At 42.9% G+C, this 15,434-nt stretch overlaps 1 protein-coding gene across 6 annotated transcripts in view; it reads right to left on the bottom strand.

The window, feature by feature from the left end:
• Positions 1-1,025: 1,025 nt before the first annotated feature.
• WIPF3 (WAS/WASL interacting protein family member 3) overlaps positions 1,026-15,434 on the bottom strand; it is a 38,208-nt gene continuing 23,799 nt past the window's right edge. For 5 of the 6 annotated variants that reach the window (XM_077176352.1, XM_077176354.1, XM_077176355.1 and 2 more), the window contains exons 3-8: positions 10,818-10,950; positions 10,080-10,208; positions 7,863-8,597; positions 6,096-6,242; positions 5,268-5,369; positions 1,026-4,365 (exon numbers count right to left, since the gene is read on the bottom strand). In XM_077176352.1, coding sequence (XP_077032467.1) covers positions 4,325-4,365; positions 5,268-5,369; positions 6,096-6,242; positions 7,863-8,597; positions 10,080-10,208; positions 10,818-10,950 — 1,287 coding nt within the window. In that variant the 3' untranslated portion in view covers positions 1,026-4,324. The remainder of the gene's footprint in view (positions 4,366-5,267; positions 5,370-6,095; positions 6,243-7,862; positions 8,598-10,079; positions 10,209-10,817; positions 10,951-15,434) is intronic. The other variant, XM_077176360.1, reaches the window with a different exon arrangement.

The following is a 15,434-nucleotide window of genomic DNA, read 5'->3' as shown; positions in this document are numbered from 1 at the left end:
TATCCTGGGACCAACTCCTGTGTCTAAGTATTTTAGAGTGTAGACAATAGGAGAAGGAAATATTCAAGTAGATCCCTGAAATGTAGCTGCTCTGTATGGTAACCAGAGGGGCTGACTGCAAGAAGCACACTTGATTTCAGAGAACGTAGCAGGGGATGAAGCCCACTGAAAGAGAAATGTGCTTTTTCCAGCTGCCCATAAGTGAAGTAAATGGATTTCCCATGAAATCATATCTCCTGATAGGAGTAGCTGGGTATTTCTGCACAATCAGGGAACTGGAATAAAATGATTGCTCCAGTGAGAGGACAAAAATTAGGATGTACCACTTCTCACAGTTATTTTGCACGACTTGATCTCTAATCTTTGAGAGCTGGGAGGGAGGCAAGATGAAAGAAGTGAGTGTTCCTGTTAAAAACATCTATCTTATTTGCCTGTTTCTTAAGAAAGAAGAAAGCAACACTTGCAATTATCTCATGGGCGTTTATGTCCTTATGTGGAACTGCTTATATGACAGAATGAATAAATTGTTTTGAGCACAGTGATCCAGGTAGTAATTTTCTAATAGTATGTTGATTTTGCTTTAGTTGTATAGTGCATTTAAAAACCAAAACCAGCTGTGGTACAGCAACATGGTTGGGTGCAGTGACTAGAAACCAGAGCAACTGCGTGGTCTTAGTATTTGCAGTGGTCTTGAACAGATGTGTGTCTCAGTGGAAGGACATAGTGAGACTTGTGGGATCAGCTGTCTCAGGATGACAGCCAGTGTGATCATCTGTATCTCCAGATGCTTCAGTGGATCTTGAATGACAAATATATGGAAACATTTCAAAAATGCTAGCAAATAGGCACACAATTTCTCATTTCATCCCTAAAGATGTTGTTTATTTCTAAAATACCCAAACCATAATAAAAATGGAGTAAAATTTTCTTCTCCTTTATATATCTGCTGGCAGGTAGTCTAGAATTAGTTTTAAAATCCTTAGGAAGGTACTTACTGCAGAGCAGTACACAAATTCCAGAATAAATGAGAGCCAACAATATGCCACTTTTAATAATACTGTAACAAAATAGTTTTTAAAACAGTACTCAACTTTTCCAGTTGTTCAAGAAGCAATGTAGATGTAGACTCCTGCTTGTTACTACATTCATGCATATTTATCAAGTAACTACAGTAAGTGACACTATTGGTCAAAGCATCACCACTTTTTTTTCTTTTGTTCTTTTCACATGATATACAGCAAGTTATCACAGTAGGCTAAAAAAAGACTAATGTTGTGTTCTTGGAGTCCTATGGGTGAAGAGCTTCTTACCCCTACACCATCGCACACCATGACTGTGCATGTGTGTGGGAATAGTTACAGCATAACTGAGCTGCTGTAACAACAAAGAGAAAAGCAGGGATGTAAAGATGCAGTTACTTGTCTTTTCCAAATAGTTGTGTTCAAAGGCAACACCATGGGGAAAGATCATCAATGATCTATAACATTATTACACCTCTCTAACTGAGGGGAATTGATGGCAATTATATAAATTAATGCCATAACTGTAATAGCCTGGCTGTTAGCACCAGACTCATCCTGGAACAGCAGTATTCTTTTTCAGACTGGTGAATCATGGAATCATTTATACTGGAAGACAACTCTTGATATCATCTAATCCAACTGTTAACCCAGCGTTGCCAAGTCCACCACTAAACCATGTCTCTGTGATGCCTTGTGAAGGCTGACCTAGAACAGAGACTTGACAGAGTTAAAGAATAAAGTAGGTATTATTAGAAGGCCTCAATGACTACACCTTGGGCAGTACAAGAGCCCAGCCAGGGCTACACCCAAGATGAACCCAAAATGGTCACAAAATGGATGACCAGTCATGAGGTCTCTCACTTTTATAAGTTCTGGTCCATTAGCATATTGGAGTTAATTATCCAAGTATAGCTTTAGATTATGAAGTTCCATCCTTCTTGTTTTTCTCTCTTCATTCCACTGTTGTTTACACTCTTGGGCCTGAAATTTGGATCATTTGTCCTTGGTCTCCAGAACCAAGGGTCCTTTGTCTACCTATTCTGTGAAGAGACCCTTACTATCCCCTAATATGGAGCTCAGAATTACACACTAAAGCAGTACAGAATCTGAAACATGTAAAAGCTAAAAACCTGAGGCATCACCTGAGTGCCATATCTACAAGTCTTTTAAATACCTGCAGGTATTAAATGGTGACTTCACCACTTCCCTGAGAAGCCTGTTCCAATGCCTGACCACCTTTCTGGTGAACATGTTTTTCCTAATATCAAATTTAAACTCCCCTGGCACAGCTTGAGGGCATTTCTTCTTGTCCAGTGCCTTGTTACTTGAGAGAAGTGACTGACCCCCACATTGGTACAGTATCCTTTTGGGTTACAGAGAGTGATAAGGTCCCCTCTGAATCTCCTCAAGCCAGGATGTTGTTGGCCTTCTTGACCACCTGAGCACACACTGGCCCCTGTTCAGCATATTTAGCCACTGTCAGCCAGCACACCCTGGTCCTTTAGTGTCAGGCAGATTTCCAGCCACTCTGCTCCCAGCGGTGCCTTGGGTTGTTGTAACCCAGGTCTAGGAACCCAGAAAAGCTGTAAAAAGGGGAATCAGAGGGTGGTTGGGATTGAAAGGGATGGCTACAGGTCATCTGGTCCAACACCCCTGGCCAAACAGGGTCACCTAGTGCCAGTTGCTGAGGACAAAGTCCAGATGGCTTTTGATTATCTTTAAGGAGTGAGATTACAACAAGGTCTGTGGGCAACCTGTTCCAAGGCTCAGTCACTTGCACAGTCAAAAAGTGCTGTCTGATGTTCTGACAGCACCTCTTGTGTTGCAACTGCCCATTTCCTCTGGTTCTGTCACTGGACATCATTGAAAAGAGTCTGGGTCCATCTTTATACCCTCCCTTCAAATATTTATATACATTGGAGAGATCCCCTCTGAGTCTTCTCTTTTCTAGGCTGATGAGTCTCAGCTCTCTCAGCCTTTCCTCATAGGAGAGATGCTCTCAGCCCCTTCATCACCTTTGTAGGACTCTCTTCAGCATGGCCACGTCTTCTTTGCACTGGGGAGCCCAGAATTTGGACACAGCCCATGTGGCCATACACCAGGTGTGGCCTCACTAGTGCTGAGCAGAGGGGAAGAATCACTTCCTACACACCTCCCTGGCACCACTCCTCCCAATGCACAAAAATAAGGGTAATAAATGCTAGAAATAAACATCTTAGGACCAGATTTGAACATCTGTGATCTAAAGACCTTACCTAAGGTCTGAATATTAAAAGCATTAGTTCAAGTCTTGTCTGCTGCTAGGCTGTTACTTTTCCCCATCCAACTCTATTTAAACCAACAACCACTTTGGGGGCGGAGTGTTCCATGTGGTGTGTTTTGGGCAATGAACTTTCACTGCTAGCAAACAGTAGTAGCTCTGAAATGTAGGTTTTGGACCCCTCATCCAAAGGCTTTGGAATTGCTGGGTAAAGGCAATCTATCACAGAAAAGGTAAATCCCCACTTTGCCAGCAGGAAAAGACAGGACACATGCCCTTACATACGCTCATCACGGCACGTGTATTCACACACACCATTTCTTTTTCTTGCTTACAATAGAGCAACTTCCTTTTCCTTTACTTTGGAAAGCTTCTGTCATCTTTGTCAAGTCCATGACCACCCTACCTAGCTGGGCTTCTTCAGACACTATCCTATAAGGATATGTAATCATTAGGAGGTAGGCTCATTAGCAGCCACAGCTCCTTGGCATCTCCTCTTCATGCTTCACGAGAAAAGGGTTGAGGGCCCATCTCTTCATGAAAGTGACATTCTGCTGCAATCTGAGGCCAGGCAGAATGGAAGAAGTGAAGAAACATTAAGACAGACTAAAGATAGGATATTAGTTTGACAGTTCATTGAAAAAAATGTCTAAATAATAACTGGAGAATTTCCAAAAATTATGATGGAAGGGGAAAAAAGAACTACAGGCACGTAGCACAAAACATTCTGAGGTAACACTGTCAGCACAATAAGAATGAGAATTGTTTCAACACTACAAAGAATTTAAATTTTATGCTGCTTTGCTTAAAAAATATTCACCTATATACAGTAATTTAAAAGCCTGTACTACTAACATTCCTGTAGTATGTAGGTCAGTTCAAAAGGTGTAATTTATATTGTTTTACAGTTTATAGAAATGTTAATATTGCAGTACTTGTGACTCAAGTACAATCTGTCACTGCAACAGGGACCCCTTCTGTCTTATATATTATCTTGATCTTCTTTTTTAATACTAGTCCAGAGAACATCAGAAGACTCTTCTCATCTCACGTGTGTTCTTAATGGAGGATTTTTAGAGGGATCTGTAAATAGATAGGACAGATTTTAAATAGGTATTTTGGACGCAGTTATACAGCAGGGATGCTGCATTTATTTGCTACCCCTGGTATAGACATACATATGTTTACATACATACACACACATATTGCTTGTGCTCTGCAGCCCTTCAGTAAAAAGTCAGAATATACAGCAGACAATTTAGCCTGAGGCTGCTATGAAAAGTCATGCTAAGTACCTTAGCATGGAAACAAAAAAAAGGTTAATTAAAAGTTGGAGATCTAATAATACAGAAAACTGGGTTTTATAAAAAAACAGAATATGGGCATGAGATCTTTTCGCACTTTAAACTACCCATTTTCAAAACTGGATAGCTAAACTGTTCTTACAACAGTGACACAACAGTGACCTGATTCTAAGTTACTAAGTTAAGAAAGGAGAAAAAAAATAAAGCAAGGTTCAGCCATTTATCACTTTCTGACAAACTTCAGGTACTAAGTCTCTTTGTTTTTCAGGTGTGTAAAACACCACGCATAGGATTTAAGTCACAATACGTAATGGAAGACATGGATCAAGTTGTCTTTCTCTGTGATTTCACAAATTAGTGAACAAAAAAGTCAAACTCAGTAGCTGCCCAAGTCTATTTTTACAACATGACTATTTTAACATCACAGACTTTGCAAATTTAGCAATCTAAAAACACAGGCTGCATGTCCAGCCACAAACATTTGTATTTAGCTAAGACTCTAAAGAAACTTAGTGCTTTTCATTATATCTTTAGTCCCTGTTGCCACTGTGAGAAATCCCATTCCTCTCTGTGCCAGTGCTAGCAGTCCAGTTATGCTAATGCTGGTTCAGTTCTTTATTTTGCATCCCCATTTTTAAACCTCTTGATAATGATCAGATTTTTCCATGTTTACATACTTACCTCTGGGTATCTTGCTGGGATATGTTTTCTGAAATGGTTTGAATTCATCAGGTGGAGGGAAATCTTCCACAGAATGGAAAGTAAATTTTGATTCAAAGTCATCTGGGAAGTTTCAGCGAAATAAACATTAGCTGATGCTGGAGAGAAACTTAAAACAACAACAAAAACCAAACAAAAATACCCAAAAAACCCCTCCCAAAAACCCCAAAACCCAACAATGTTGCCACAAGTAATTTCTATTAAAAATGTTGGCTTATTTCCTCCTGAAATTGATAGTGGCTCATTCTATAGAAAACATCTTGAATACTTCTGTGAGCCATCCAAGCTTTTTGCCTTAATTGCAATCACGGCCTGCTGTTAAAACTGAAGTTTCTGTCTGCTGTTCCAGTTTTCTGCATTGATGATATTATGGTAATAGAGGTAATCATTGGTAGTTTAAGACATGTAGCTGTAAACAAGAATGAATGGCCAATTCATCAGACCACAAAAATAATTCTTACTGGTCTTTGCCCTATAGGAGTGAAACCTCTAAATGTCCACAATCTGGTTTGAAGAATAGTAATATAAGCACACTATGGGAACTTCTAATATTTTAAAGTAACTTTGCAGGTAGTGCATGCTTTTCTTTTCTACCGACTGAATTCAAATCCTTTTTAAAAAAGCCTTAATTTTCTATAATTGTATAAGGTTGTACAAAAATGTTTCTATTACACTAGCCTGTTATTGCTAGGGCAAAGTCTTGACTGAGTTTTTGAGATCTGAGACACACATAGGCTTTTGTTCTAAAATTATTAACTACGGACAAGATATTTAATTTAATGATATTACCAATGATGTGCATATTTCCATTTTTAAGTGGTGTGTAGGAGTCATGAGTTGTAGCCCAGGCTGAGACTCCAGACTTGCTTGTAAGTTCAGTTGTTGGGGATCTTGCAGGTGGCTGTGGAGGTGTGACCAGCTTCCCAGCACCGGTTCCTTTAAAAAAAACCCAGGATACCAGCACATAAGCATCATCATGACTTAACCCAACAGTAAACTACAAAAAAATGGAGGGGGTGTAGAAAGAATTGCAGTATTTGGGGCAAACATACCCACAGATGTTGTTTGCCAAGCCTGACCACAGATTTGTAGCATTAAGTATTAAATTCAAGTCGCTACTGGAATTGGCTGGGGCTTTCCATTTCCAGTTCTAAGGAAAGTGTGACATTGTGAAGTGTGGTTTTGTCCCAGTCTGGAAGGGAAGATTATCCTTCCACTTTCACAAGAAGAAGCAGTCTCTTTAAGCAAAGGAAATCAACAAAACAAGCACACTAGGTGGTATGTCTAAAAGAAAATTTCCTGACACTTTGGGAGCTATGCAATGGAATTACCATTAGTCTTGTGCATTTCACTGAGGAGTTGCAAGGGCCATCAAAATTTACATCTGGAAGAACACAGGAGTTGTGTGAGGGGGAGGGAGCCCAAGGCCTCCAAGTTAGCAACCACTCAAAACTGCTTATTCTCCTACATAACAAGGGACAGGCAGGGTAAATTTATGGAAAACATACAAATTGAACTACCATGAGAAATGGGCATCTCAACATAGCAACAGTTCATCAGAGAGTTCTGAGCAGCATTAAGCACCACCACAAGGCACCTGACCTGCTGTACTTACATGGCCTTTCCCCTGGCTCTCAAAGGGAACCAGTAATCTTTCTCCTGACATGTGGCTGCTAAAATACAGGGTACAGAACATTCTCTTTCAGATGTTCCCTGTTAAGTAGTTATCTCTATTTCTCAAACCCACACAGATCTAGGCTCATCTTTTTTATTATTTTCATTACATTAGAGGAGTCTAACAAAATTTCCTCCTATCATCTACTCAAGGAAATACTGGATAATACCCCACTTCCCAAGCAGTTGGAGAAGCCTTTGGCCCAACTGCCTTGATTGCAGGAGGCACTGGCTGCTTCCCTTTGTTGAAGAGCAGAGGGCTGCAGCCAGATTTGCTTTTGCTCACCTATGGCTCTGGTAGCTGCCCCATCTCTGTTTCATTATATTCTCTAGTGTTTCCCAGCTGTTGCCAGTATTGCTCCTGCACAGCTACAGCAGTAGATTGGTATCCTAGGCAGGCTGGCACATGAGCAGCTGCTGACCTGGCAGACACCGTGGTGTGTAGTCTGCTCCCTCACCTGAGCCTGTCAGGTACAACCCATTGCACTGTTGGAGACATACCAATGCCAACACAAAAACAAGAAGCAGCCCAGTGGTCCTAAGAGTTGTCTCCACTGATCAGCATGTTGCTTCCAAGAGTGGCAGCTTAGGCGATAAGGCATGTGTGCCTGGTGCTAAGAACTGCCTGGGACCTCAAAAAGCCGAGTGTTTTGGGTGTTCATCACGAGCCGTGCAACCTAGGGGGATTCCTCCCATGTGTGCTCTCCATCCCCGCCCTCCTTGCTCTCCAGTCACCAGTGTAATAGAATGGTTTGGGTTCGAAGGCAGCCTTGAAGAACTAAGTCATCCTCAAGGTCCTGTTCTAACCCAAATCATTCTGTGATTTTCCCCGCTAGCCAGAGGGAGGGAAAAGACTCCTTCCTTCGGAGGTGCCTCTCTCACCTGCGCCTCGGCCGGGTCTTTTCTTCCTGGTCTCTCCCACGGCTGCGGGCTGAGGGGGGCCGGGGGTGGGTGGCAGCGGCAGCGACTGGATGTTGCTCGGCTTATGGAACTGTGACAGCACGTGGGGAGACTTGGGGGGCAGCGGAGGGGGCACGTCGGCACCGCTGAAGCCCGGGGACGGGGAAAAGGAGAGCCTGTTCGCGGGCGGGGGGTGGCCGTGTGGCGGCGGAGGAGGCGGCGGCGCGGGAGGGGGACAGTCCCTTCCCTCGGCCGGAGCGGCGGCGGCCGCAGAGGCCTCGGCGGCCCTGCCCGGCAGCCCGCAGGGGGGCACGGGGGGCAGCGGGGGAGGAGGAGGAGGAGGGGGCGGCGGGGGCGGAGCGCCTGCTTGGGGCTTGGTGGGTTTGTCAGCCTGAGGGGGAGGGAGCGGGGCCGGGGGAGCAGCGCCGGGGGTCACCCCCTTGGCAGGGCGATCGGCCGGAGGGGGCACAGGGGGAGGAGGAGGGAAGGTGAGGGAAGGCTTGCTGGAAGCGGGGGGCGGCGGAGGGGGCGCGGGCAGGCTGGGCCGCCCGGGACCCGCTCCCGCTGCGGCTCGGGAGGTGCCGGGAGGCTCCGGTGGGACAGCTGCCCTTGGAACCTCGGCCGGCTGCGAGGGGGTGCTGTTCGCCTTGGCAGCGCCGCTGCTCGGCGGTGCGGAGGGTCTGGGGGATGCTGCTCGGCCTCCGGAGAGCTTCCCTGCTGGAAACCAGGTATCACATGTTACACACCGGGATTGCGCTCCCACTCCTCAGACCGAACACCGATAAAGACAAGCTCCTCATCTTCCCCTCCCCAGTGGATACCCGGAGGGATCAAACTCATTCACCCCGGTTGCCCACGCTGTAATACGGCTTAGGGAGTAATGCAACTCTAGTGGGCACCAGGGATTCTGCTTAGTTATATGACGACCTGCTGGGAGACCTTGCTCCCCTCCCTGCTCCTCATCTTCTGCACAATGAAACAGTTTGAGGAGAAGGAACTTTTCTGTAGAGCCTAGGGCCCTTCATACCAGCCTCATCTTGCCTGGTACAGCCCACTGGGTATTGAGACTCCCGGTGAGAAGTACACGAGCAGTATGACACACATGAACTGGCATCCTTCAAGTTAAGTACTTGCTTAGGATCAAAAAATTCACACAAATATTACAGAAACCTCAGCTCCACGGATAAAAGCCAAGTTTTTAAAAGCAATGCCTCAAAGGCTTTCCGGAAGGCACAGGTTCTGGTATTTCCTTTTTAACAGCAAATGCCTGAAGACTCTTGAACTTAAAAAATGTCTTTTCCTGAGTAAATGTCAAGGATTTATCACAAAGCAAGATGTCAAAAAAGGCATCTCATTCAACACTCGCATAATCTCATAGGCATGGCCATAGTTTCAAGAACAACTCAAAGTAGTTACTGCAACTGAAGCTATGTCAAAAGCCCCACCACACACAGTGCTGTGCATCTTTGGCTTGACTTTTGGGAGCTAAAAACCTTCAGGTAGAGCCAAGTTCTGTCTTTCCCTACAAAAATCTACTTTGCTCTGTGCTTCCTGAGCAGGCACCACCTGCTCAGCAGTGCCAGAGGTCATTACTGTGACTATAAAAGTAATTTCTCATTGATACTGGCACTTCTTGAGGGGAAAGCAGCAGTAGGGCTCCCCATGTGCCTTTGTCCTGTCATTGTGAAGCAACAATATCCTTATTTTTCAGATCAGTAAATTACCTTGTTGGATCAAAGCTATACTCTATAAAATCCAGAGGGCAAAAATCTAATATATGAATCTTTAAAGTCATACACAGGACTGTAATACCATAAAAATAGACACTAGTGGAGGGAAGGAATATGACTTTGCCATTTGTTCTGAAACTGATAAGCTCAGATTTCAATACTATATTCAAGACACAATTAAAAGCTTTCATTAAAATAATGTAAAAACCCCAGCTACAGAGATCTATTTAATCTCTTTCTTACCAAGTGTGGAGATAGCTTTTTATTTATGTTTTAAGAAATAAGGCACCTGAGATCTAGAAAGGTGGCTTCAATCACATTATTAATTGAGCCCTCCATGGTCACATGATGAACTAAGCATTCAGAAGAAAACCCCAATAAAAATCAATCAGTAATGCTAATCCCAAATTACTTTTCATCCCAAATTTCTGCCCACCCAGCTCTGCTTTCATACAAATGAAGCCCTTACCTGTCATGTCCCTCTGGCCTGCTGGTCTGAGAACAGGAAAGCCACCAGCAAATAAACCTCCCAGGGGCTGCTGAGAGCCACCTTTATTAACAGCTGGGTTACCTCCATCTCTGTTAGCTCCTTTGGGTTCTGTTAAAAAGAACGAAAAATGCAGGGTATATCAGAAAATCATTTCATCCTTGCCCTGAGACTGCTAAGGCCTGGTGGCAACAAAAGCCAAGGCTAAACTTTTCCCTGTCCTGTTATACCGGAACTGCCATCCCTCCCTGACCTGTACCTTGGAGCACAGCACCCTCTGGTGCTTTTCAACCTCATGCAAATCGTGACACCAAGAAGCCACTGTGTTAGGCCTAATACTGAATTTATGTTTCCAGAATTTTTTGGCTTTTTTTTTGTTCTTTTAATCTAATAAAGAACAATTCTTCTGCAAGAGCCAACAATTCCCACCTAACTATTTTATTGAAATGCTCTCAAGGATTTCATCATTCATTATTTATTTTGGAACAAGGAATGCCTGTTAAGGTGATAACTAACATGAAGTGTTAACAGTCATTGATGTCAGAGCAGGATGCACGTTTAGAAAGTGTCCTCTCTCTGCATCCTAAAGCCATACAATGATGCAGACCTTCGCTGATGTTAAACCTGCCCTTCCATTTGAAACTGTCCATGTGAACCTCCACCCATGCCTGAGGCTTCAGCAAAGCTCCCCCAGGGCCTTGCTGAGGAGCCCATGCTCACTTTCAATCTGTGGCGCACTGCGGTCGTTGATTTGGGTCACTTTCCTCAGGCGAGTTCCCTGCTGGATATCAGCCAAGAGAGCGTTTCGTGCTTTCTGCTCGTCCTTTCGCAGTTTTGGTAGCTCTGAGCTTGCCTGTTGACAAGAAGAGCTTTAGATGGGAGGTACAGACAAAAATGCGTGTTTAGAAAGGATACACAGGCAAACATGGGATAGAAGATTTGAAATGAGCCCTCCCTGGCAGCTGTCATTCCCAAGCTTTTGAGTCGAATCAACAGGAGCAGCATTCGGTTGTGCAGGAGGCAGGAAAGCTGAAAGTTTAAATACAACACAAAACTAATACTAGTTGGGCTAATACTGTTGAAAACAAATTAGGAGGCATGCTTTATGAAATGTGACCTCATTTGGCTATTTATGGCCTCTGTCCCACAACTCCAGCTCCAACTGCCTCTGTCAGTTCCTATCATGCTATTTACAATGCTTTACATCAAAATTTTTATATGTCAAATTATAATAAATTCCTGGTTTATCCACTTTTCTTAGGAAAAGAGATAGATAAATGCATGCTGCACTTATATTTGAATGTGATCATTAACTTATTTAGACTGCCTCTCTGTACTGGAGATTAACACCACTTTAAGCAGAGTGCCTTTAGAATAATACAATTATGTTTTTGTAATGTTGCTATCCTAACCAAGCTTGGTAAGTGTAAAGTCAAGTTGTAGTTTAAAGTTCTTTAATAAAACAAACAAAATTTTTTCTTTATTCTTACTTCTTCAAGTTTATCGTTATATATATTAAAAAAGCATGTATTTTAAAAAATTGGATGTTTCACTTTTTAAAAGCAGATAGCAATGCTGTTATTCCCAAACCTATTGTGATTAACAGAGCAGTCTAATTGAGGGAAATCTTCACATCAGAGGAGCAATCTTCTGCTTGCTACCAAAATTCCCAGAGGTTAGATAACTCTCTAAAGAGAACGAGTACCAGAAATGTTTCCATAGCCCTTAATTTTAGCATCATAGTTGTAATAAAGCTGAACAATACCGTCACACTTGAAAAAAACCCCAAAGCCAACCCAGCTTGGTAATGGCATTCTGAAAGCAAAACAGAAACTTGAAAACACTTAACCAGCTGCTGAATTAATAATGTGTCTAACTTGCTAATCCCAAGTGAAGAATTCTATCAGTACGATATTATTCGTGGTTATTTTTGCACTTGCTAAAATAATCCAAACCCAGCCAGCGGGATTTACTCCGCCCCGCTAGATGGAGCTCCAGACCGCCGCTAACGCTGCCGCATTCCCGAGCCCTGATGTAAAAACTCGGAATTACAACCTGCTGATATGTAACCACGTGCTATTTTAAAATGTTAGGAAAACCCCCACTCTGTTACATTTTCCTCGTTTGAAACAGCGCTGCCTGCCCTCGTACTTGCATAGCAGGGAGTCCCACTGCCCATTACGAGGGCCCAGAAGAGCTGCCCGTGTCAGCAGTGTTACACCGTGTACCAGCCACAAACCATTTCCACTCCCCTTCTCTGGAAGCTGACAATACTTACTGTGAAAAATGGAAATACCATAACTGGAACAAGGGTGATTCCCTTCCTTACAAAAGCTCTTTACCAGTATCTTCAACTTCTTGTGTCTCTACTCCCACTAATAACTTTGCTGTGGCAGGGCAAGCAGGATCTAGAGGGATCTGATCAAGAGCTATGTTTAAAATTAGACCTAGCAGCTGTCTTTCATTTCCGGGTTCAAGCGTCCATATATTATGCCAGCTGTCCACTTCACCTCCCAGATCTACTTTTCTGGGCAGACAGGCTATTAGAATACAAAGTCTTGATACCCAGACAGCTATGAGGTTAAAATAACCAACTTGTGGTGAGTTGTGGCAAGCGACCTATAACTTGATATCAATGTAACACAAGCAAGACAAAAATCTGTGGCATAAAAAAGCAGGACTGTTGTTCTGCCATCCCATAATGCAGCATAACAAGCTGCCTCTCTCTTACAATAGATTCCCTTACTCCAAGCATAACTCCATCCCATGCCCCAGCTGTTTCTTCTTCCTCCTCATGTACGTAAGAGATTCAATCTTCCGTGCCCAGCCCGGTGGACTCAGATGATTGATTAGCTGCCGAGGAGCTTGATATGGATTCTCTTTTTCCATTACAAAGTCAAGATGGTCTGGGCTGTAGTGCTCCCTGGTTGCACAGCAGCCAGAGCTCCTTCGGATTTCTTGTTTGCTGCCTGCACTCCCAAGGCCAGTGATAATCCTTTCCAAGCATCGTTTCACCAGGTAAGTATCTCACCATCTACTGGTGTCCAGCATTTGCAAATTTCTGGATTTACCATATTGTTTTTTGAGACAACCTTCCTTTCTTTGATGAAGAAATATATCTTGGATTCACACTCATGCTGTGCTTGCAATCCACAGCACAAGCACAGATAACAAACATGCAATAGAAGTGTGAAAGGAAGGAAGGAAGATGTATTTGTCTTCCTTTCAGCAGGAAGACAAATACATTTTAAGTCACAGAGGGAAAACAGCTGCAAGACAAAAGATGTAATTCTTAGGCTACTTTCTACCCCAACATCTGCAGGGCAGCCTCACTTATTTACAAAAAGAGAAACATCTCAGTATTTCAATGAAAATCAGAAGGGAAGTGGAGAAGAATGTGAAGATCATTTGTTTTATCAGATGCCAGAGCTGCCTCAGGTAACACAGAGTGAAATTAAATTCCATTCTTTATTTACAGGAATTGGTAAGGGAATGGTGGGTTCTCATTACCTTAGCAACCACTAGGTTATTCTGCTACTATTTCAGACACAATGAACGTCACGTTCAGTACATACTTAGAAACAGAATGGAACAAACCACACATGTAAATAGCCTGAACCTAAGAATTAGTTCCTTTTCATCTCGCCCAAATCCACCACATTTTGTTTTCAGTGTCCTAAATTACACACTCAGCTATGATATGTAGTAAAGTATAGGACTAATGTTTAGGCTATCCGTCAGGTCTTCAAAATACTTGTAAATAGGAAAATACCATCAAATCACGTTTTTTTAGAGTGATGTTTCAGACTGTAAATCATCAATGTTGGAAATAAACATTTCAGGATTTGAAGCTGGTAACTTAGACTAGTGGAACTATGAATGAGGACAGCATGAATATAGAGAGAGATCTAAATCAGTGCAGCTTGAGGCTGTTTGAAAAGAACAACAAACCAAAACATGTTTTCCCACTGCTACTTGGAGGGGGGAAAGGAGAAAGAAAATGCACAATATAAAAACATCAAATGTAAAACTGAAAGTGGCTGTATTACAAATAATGGTCGTATCTCTGAAACTAAAGCCTACATTCCGAGTCCCACAAGCCTGGACCTGGAAGGGGGCTCCAGCAGCAAGCCTGAATTAGCAAGTATGGCAAGGAGGGATAGTACACTCCTCCAATATGTCTCATCCCTTCAGAAAAATACAAAAATGGAAGCAAAAATGGAATCACAACCTCAGTTCTAGTCTCCAGATTTTTAAAATTACATTGTGGAAACATGGAGGTGCAAAAGAAAGAGCCAAAGCAGTGTTCAAGACACCAAAGGCAACAGCTCAGATTTCAGCAACTCTGTTTTGACTGTCAGCCCTGAAGTCTGAGGGGTGGTCTGCCTGCACACAACAACCTGTACTGGGAATGGTGGGGAGGACTCAGCAGCAGAGACAGGCATTTGGTGAATTAATGTGAGATGCAAACAGACAAGCCACAGACAGCAGCAGATTATCAATCTCTTGATAATACTTCAGATCAAGGCTAGATCCTCTCTGGCAGAAGTGTTTTTTGTGAAGCACAAGTCACCAGGTCCTGTGCAGAGCTACTTGGTGATGTGCAGTACCCTGTGGTGGAGTGGCACAGCCAGTGGATTGTAACAGCTTCTTCTAGTTAGGAGTTCTGTGAAAGTGGATTGCTTAGTTTAGAAGAACAACTCTCTACTTTTACACTTTCCATACATGGACCACTCTAGGTTTGACCCTGAATAATCACAATCTTAACATCCTAAAATTGAGTTGTATCAGACAAATTAAGAACTGAGAGACTTTTTCTAGGGAAAACTGACTGAAATGCATGGCAATGAGATCAATTTCTGGGTACACTCTGCTGTGATATTTGCATCACATTCAGAATGTCACTTTACATCACCTTCAGAATGTCACTTTACATCCTGCAAGACAGATGGGAGCATTGACCTACCCTCTAGGCTCCTACGATACTTAAAATATTTAAGAGACATACGTGCTCAGATACTAAAGTGATGTAAATGCAGAAGACACCAGCCATTTGAAAAAGGTAATATTAATACTAATTATAATCTTCAGATTTTAAAGAGTACCCCTGCACACAGAAACGGGGAAATCCTCTGGACTCTGGACAGGTAGTTCACTCACAGTTCATACATACTGTCCCATAAATGGCTTGTATTTACTCTGATTTTAAATATGCTCTTGAATGCATTTGTAAAGTACTTCAGGTAATATAGATCTACATAAACAGGACAGCTGCAGGAAAAATGTACCTCTAGCCTTCTGGACAACCCAACAACCAGGCAGTCATGAGCCTTTCTT

This window comes from Agelaius phoeniceus, chromosome 1, assembly GCF_051311805.1.
Source record: "Agelaius phoeniceus isolate bAgePho1 chromosome 1, bAgePho1.hap1, whole genome shotgun sequence".
Lineage (NCBI taxonomy): Eukaryota > Metazoa > Chordata > Aves > Passeriformes > Icteridae > Agelaius > Agelaius phoeniceus.
Note: the sequence above shows the minus strand (reverse complement) of the source record. Positions and strands in the feature narration are given on the sequence as shown.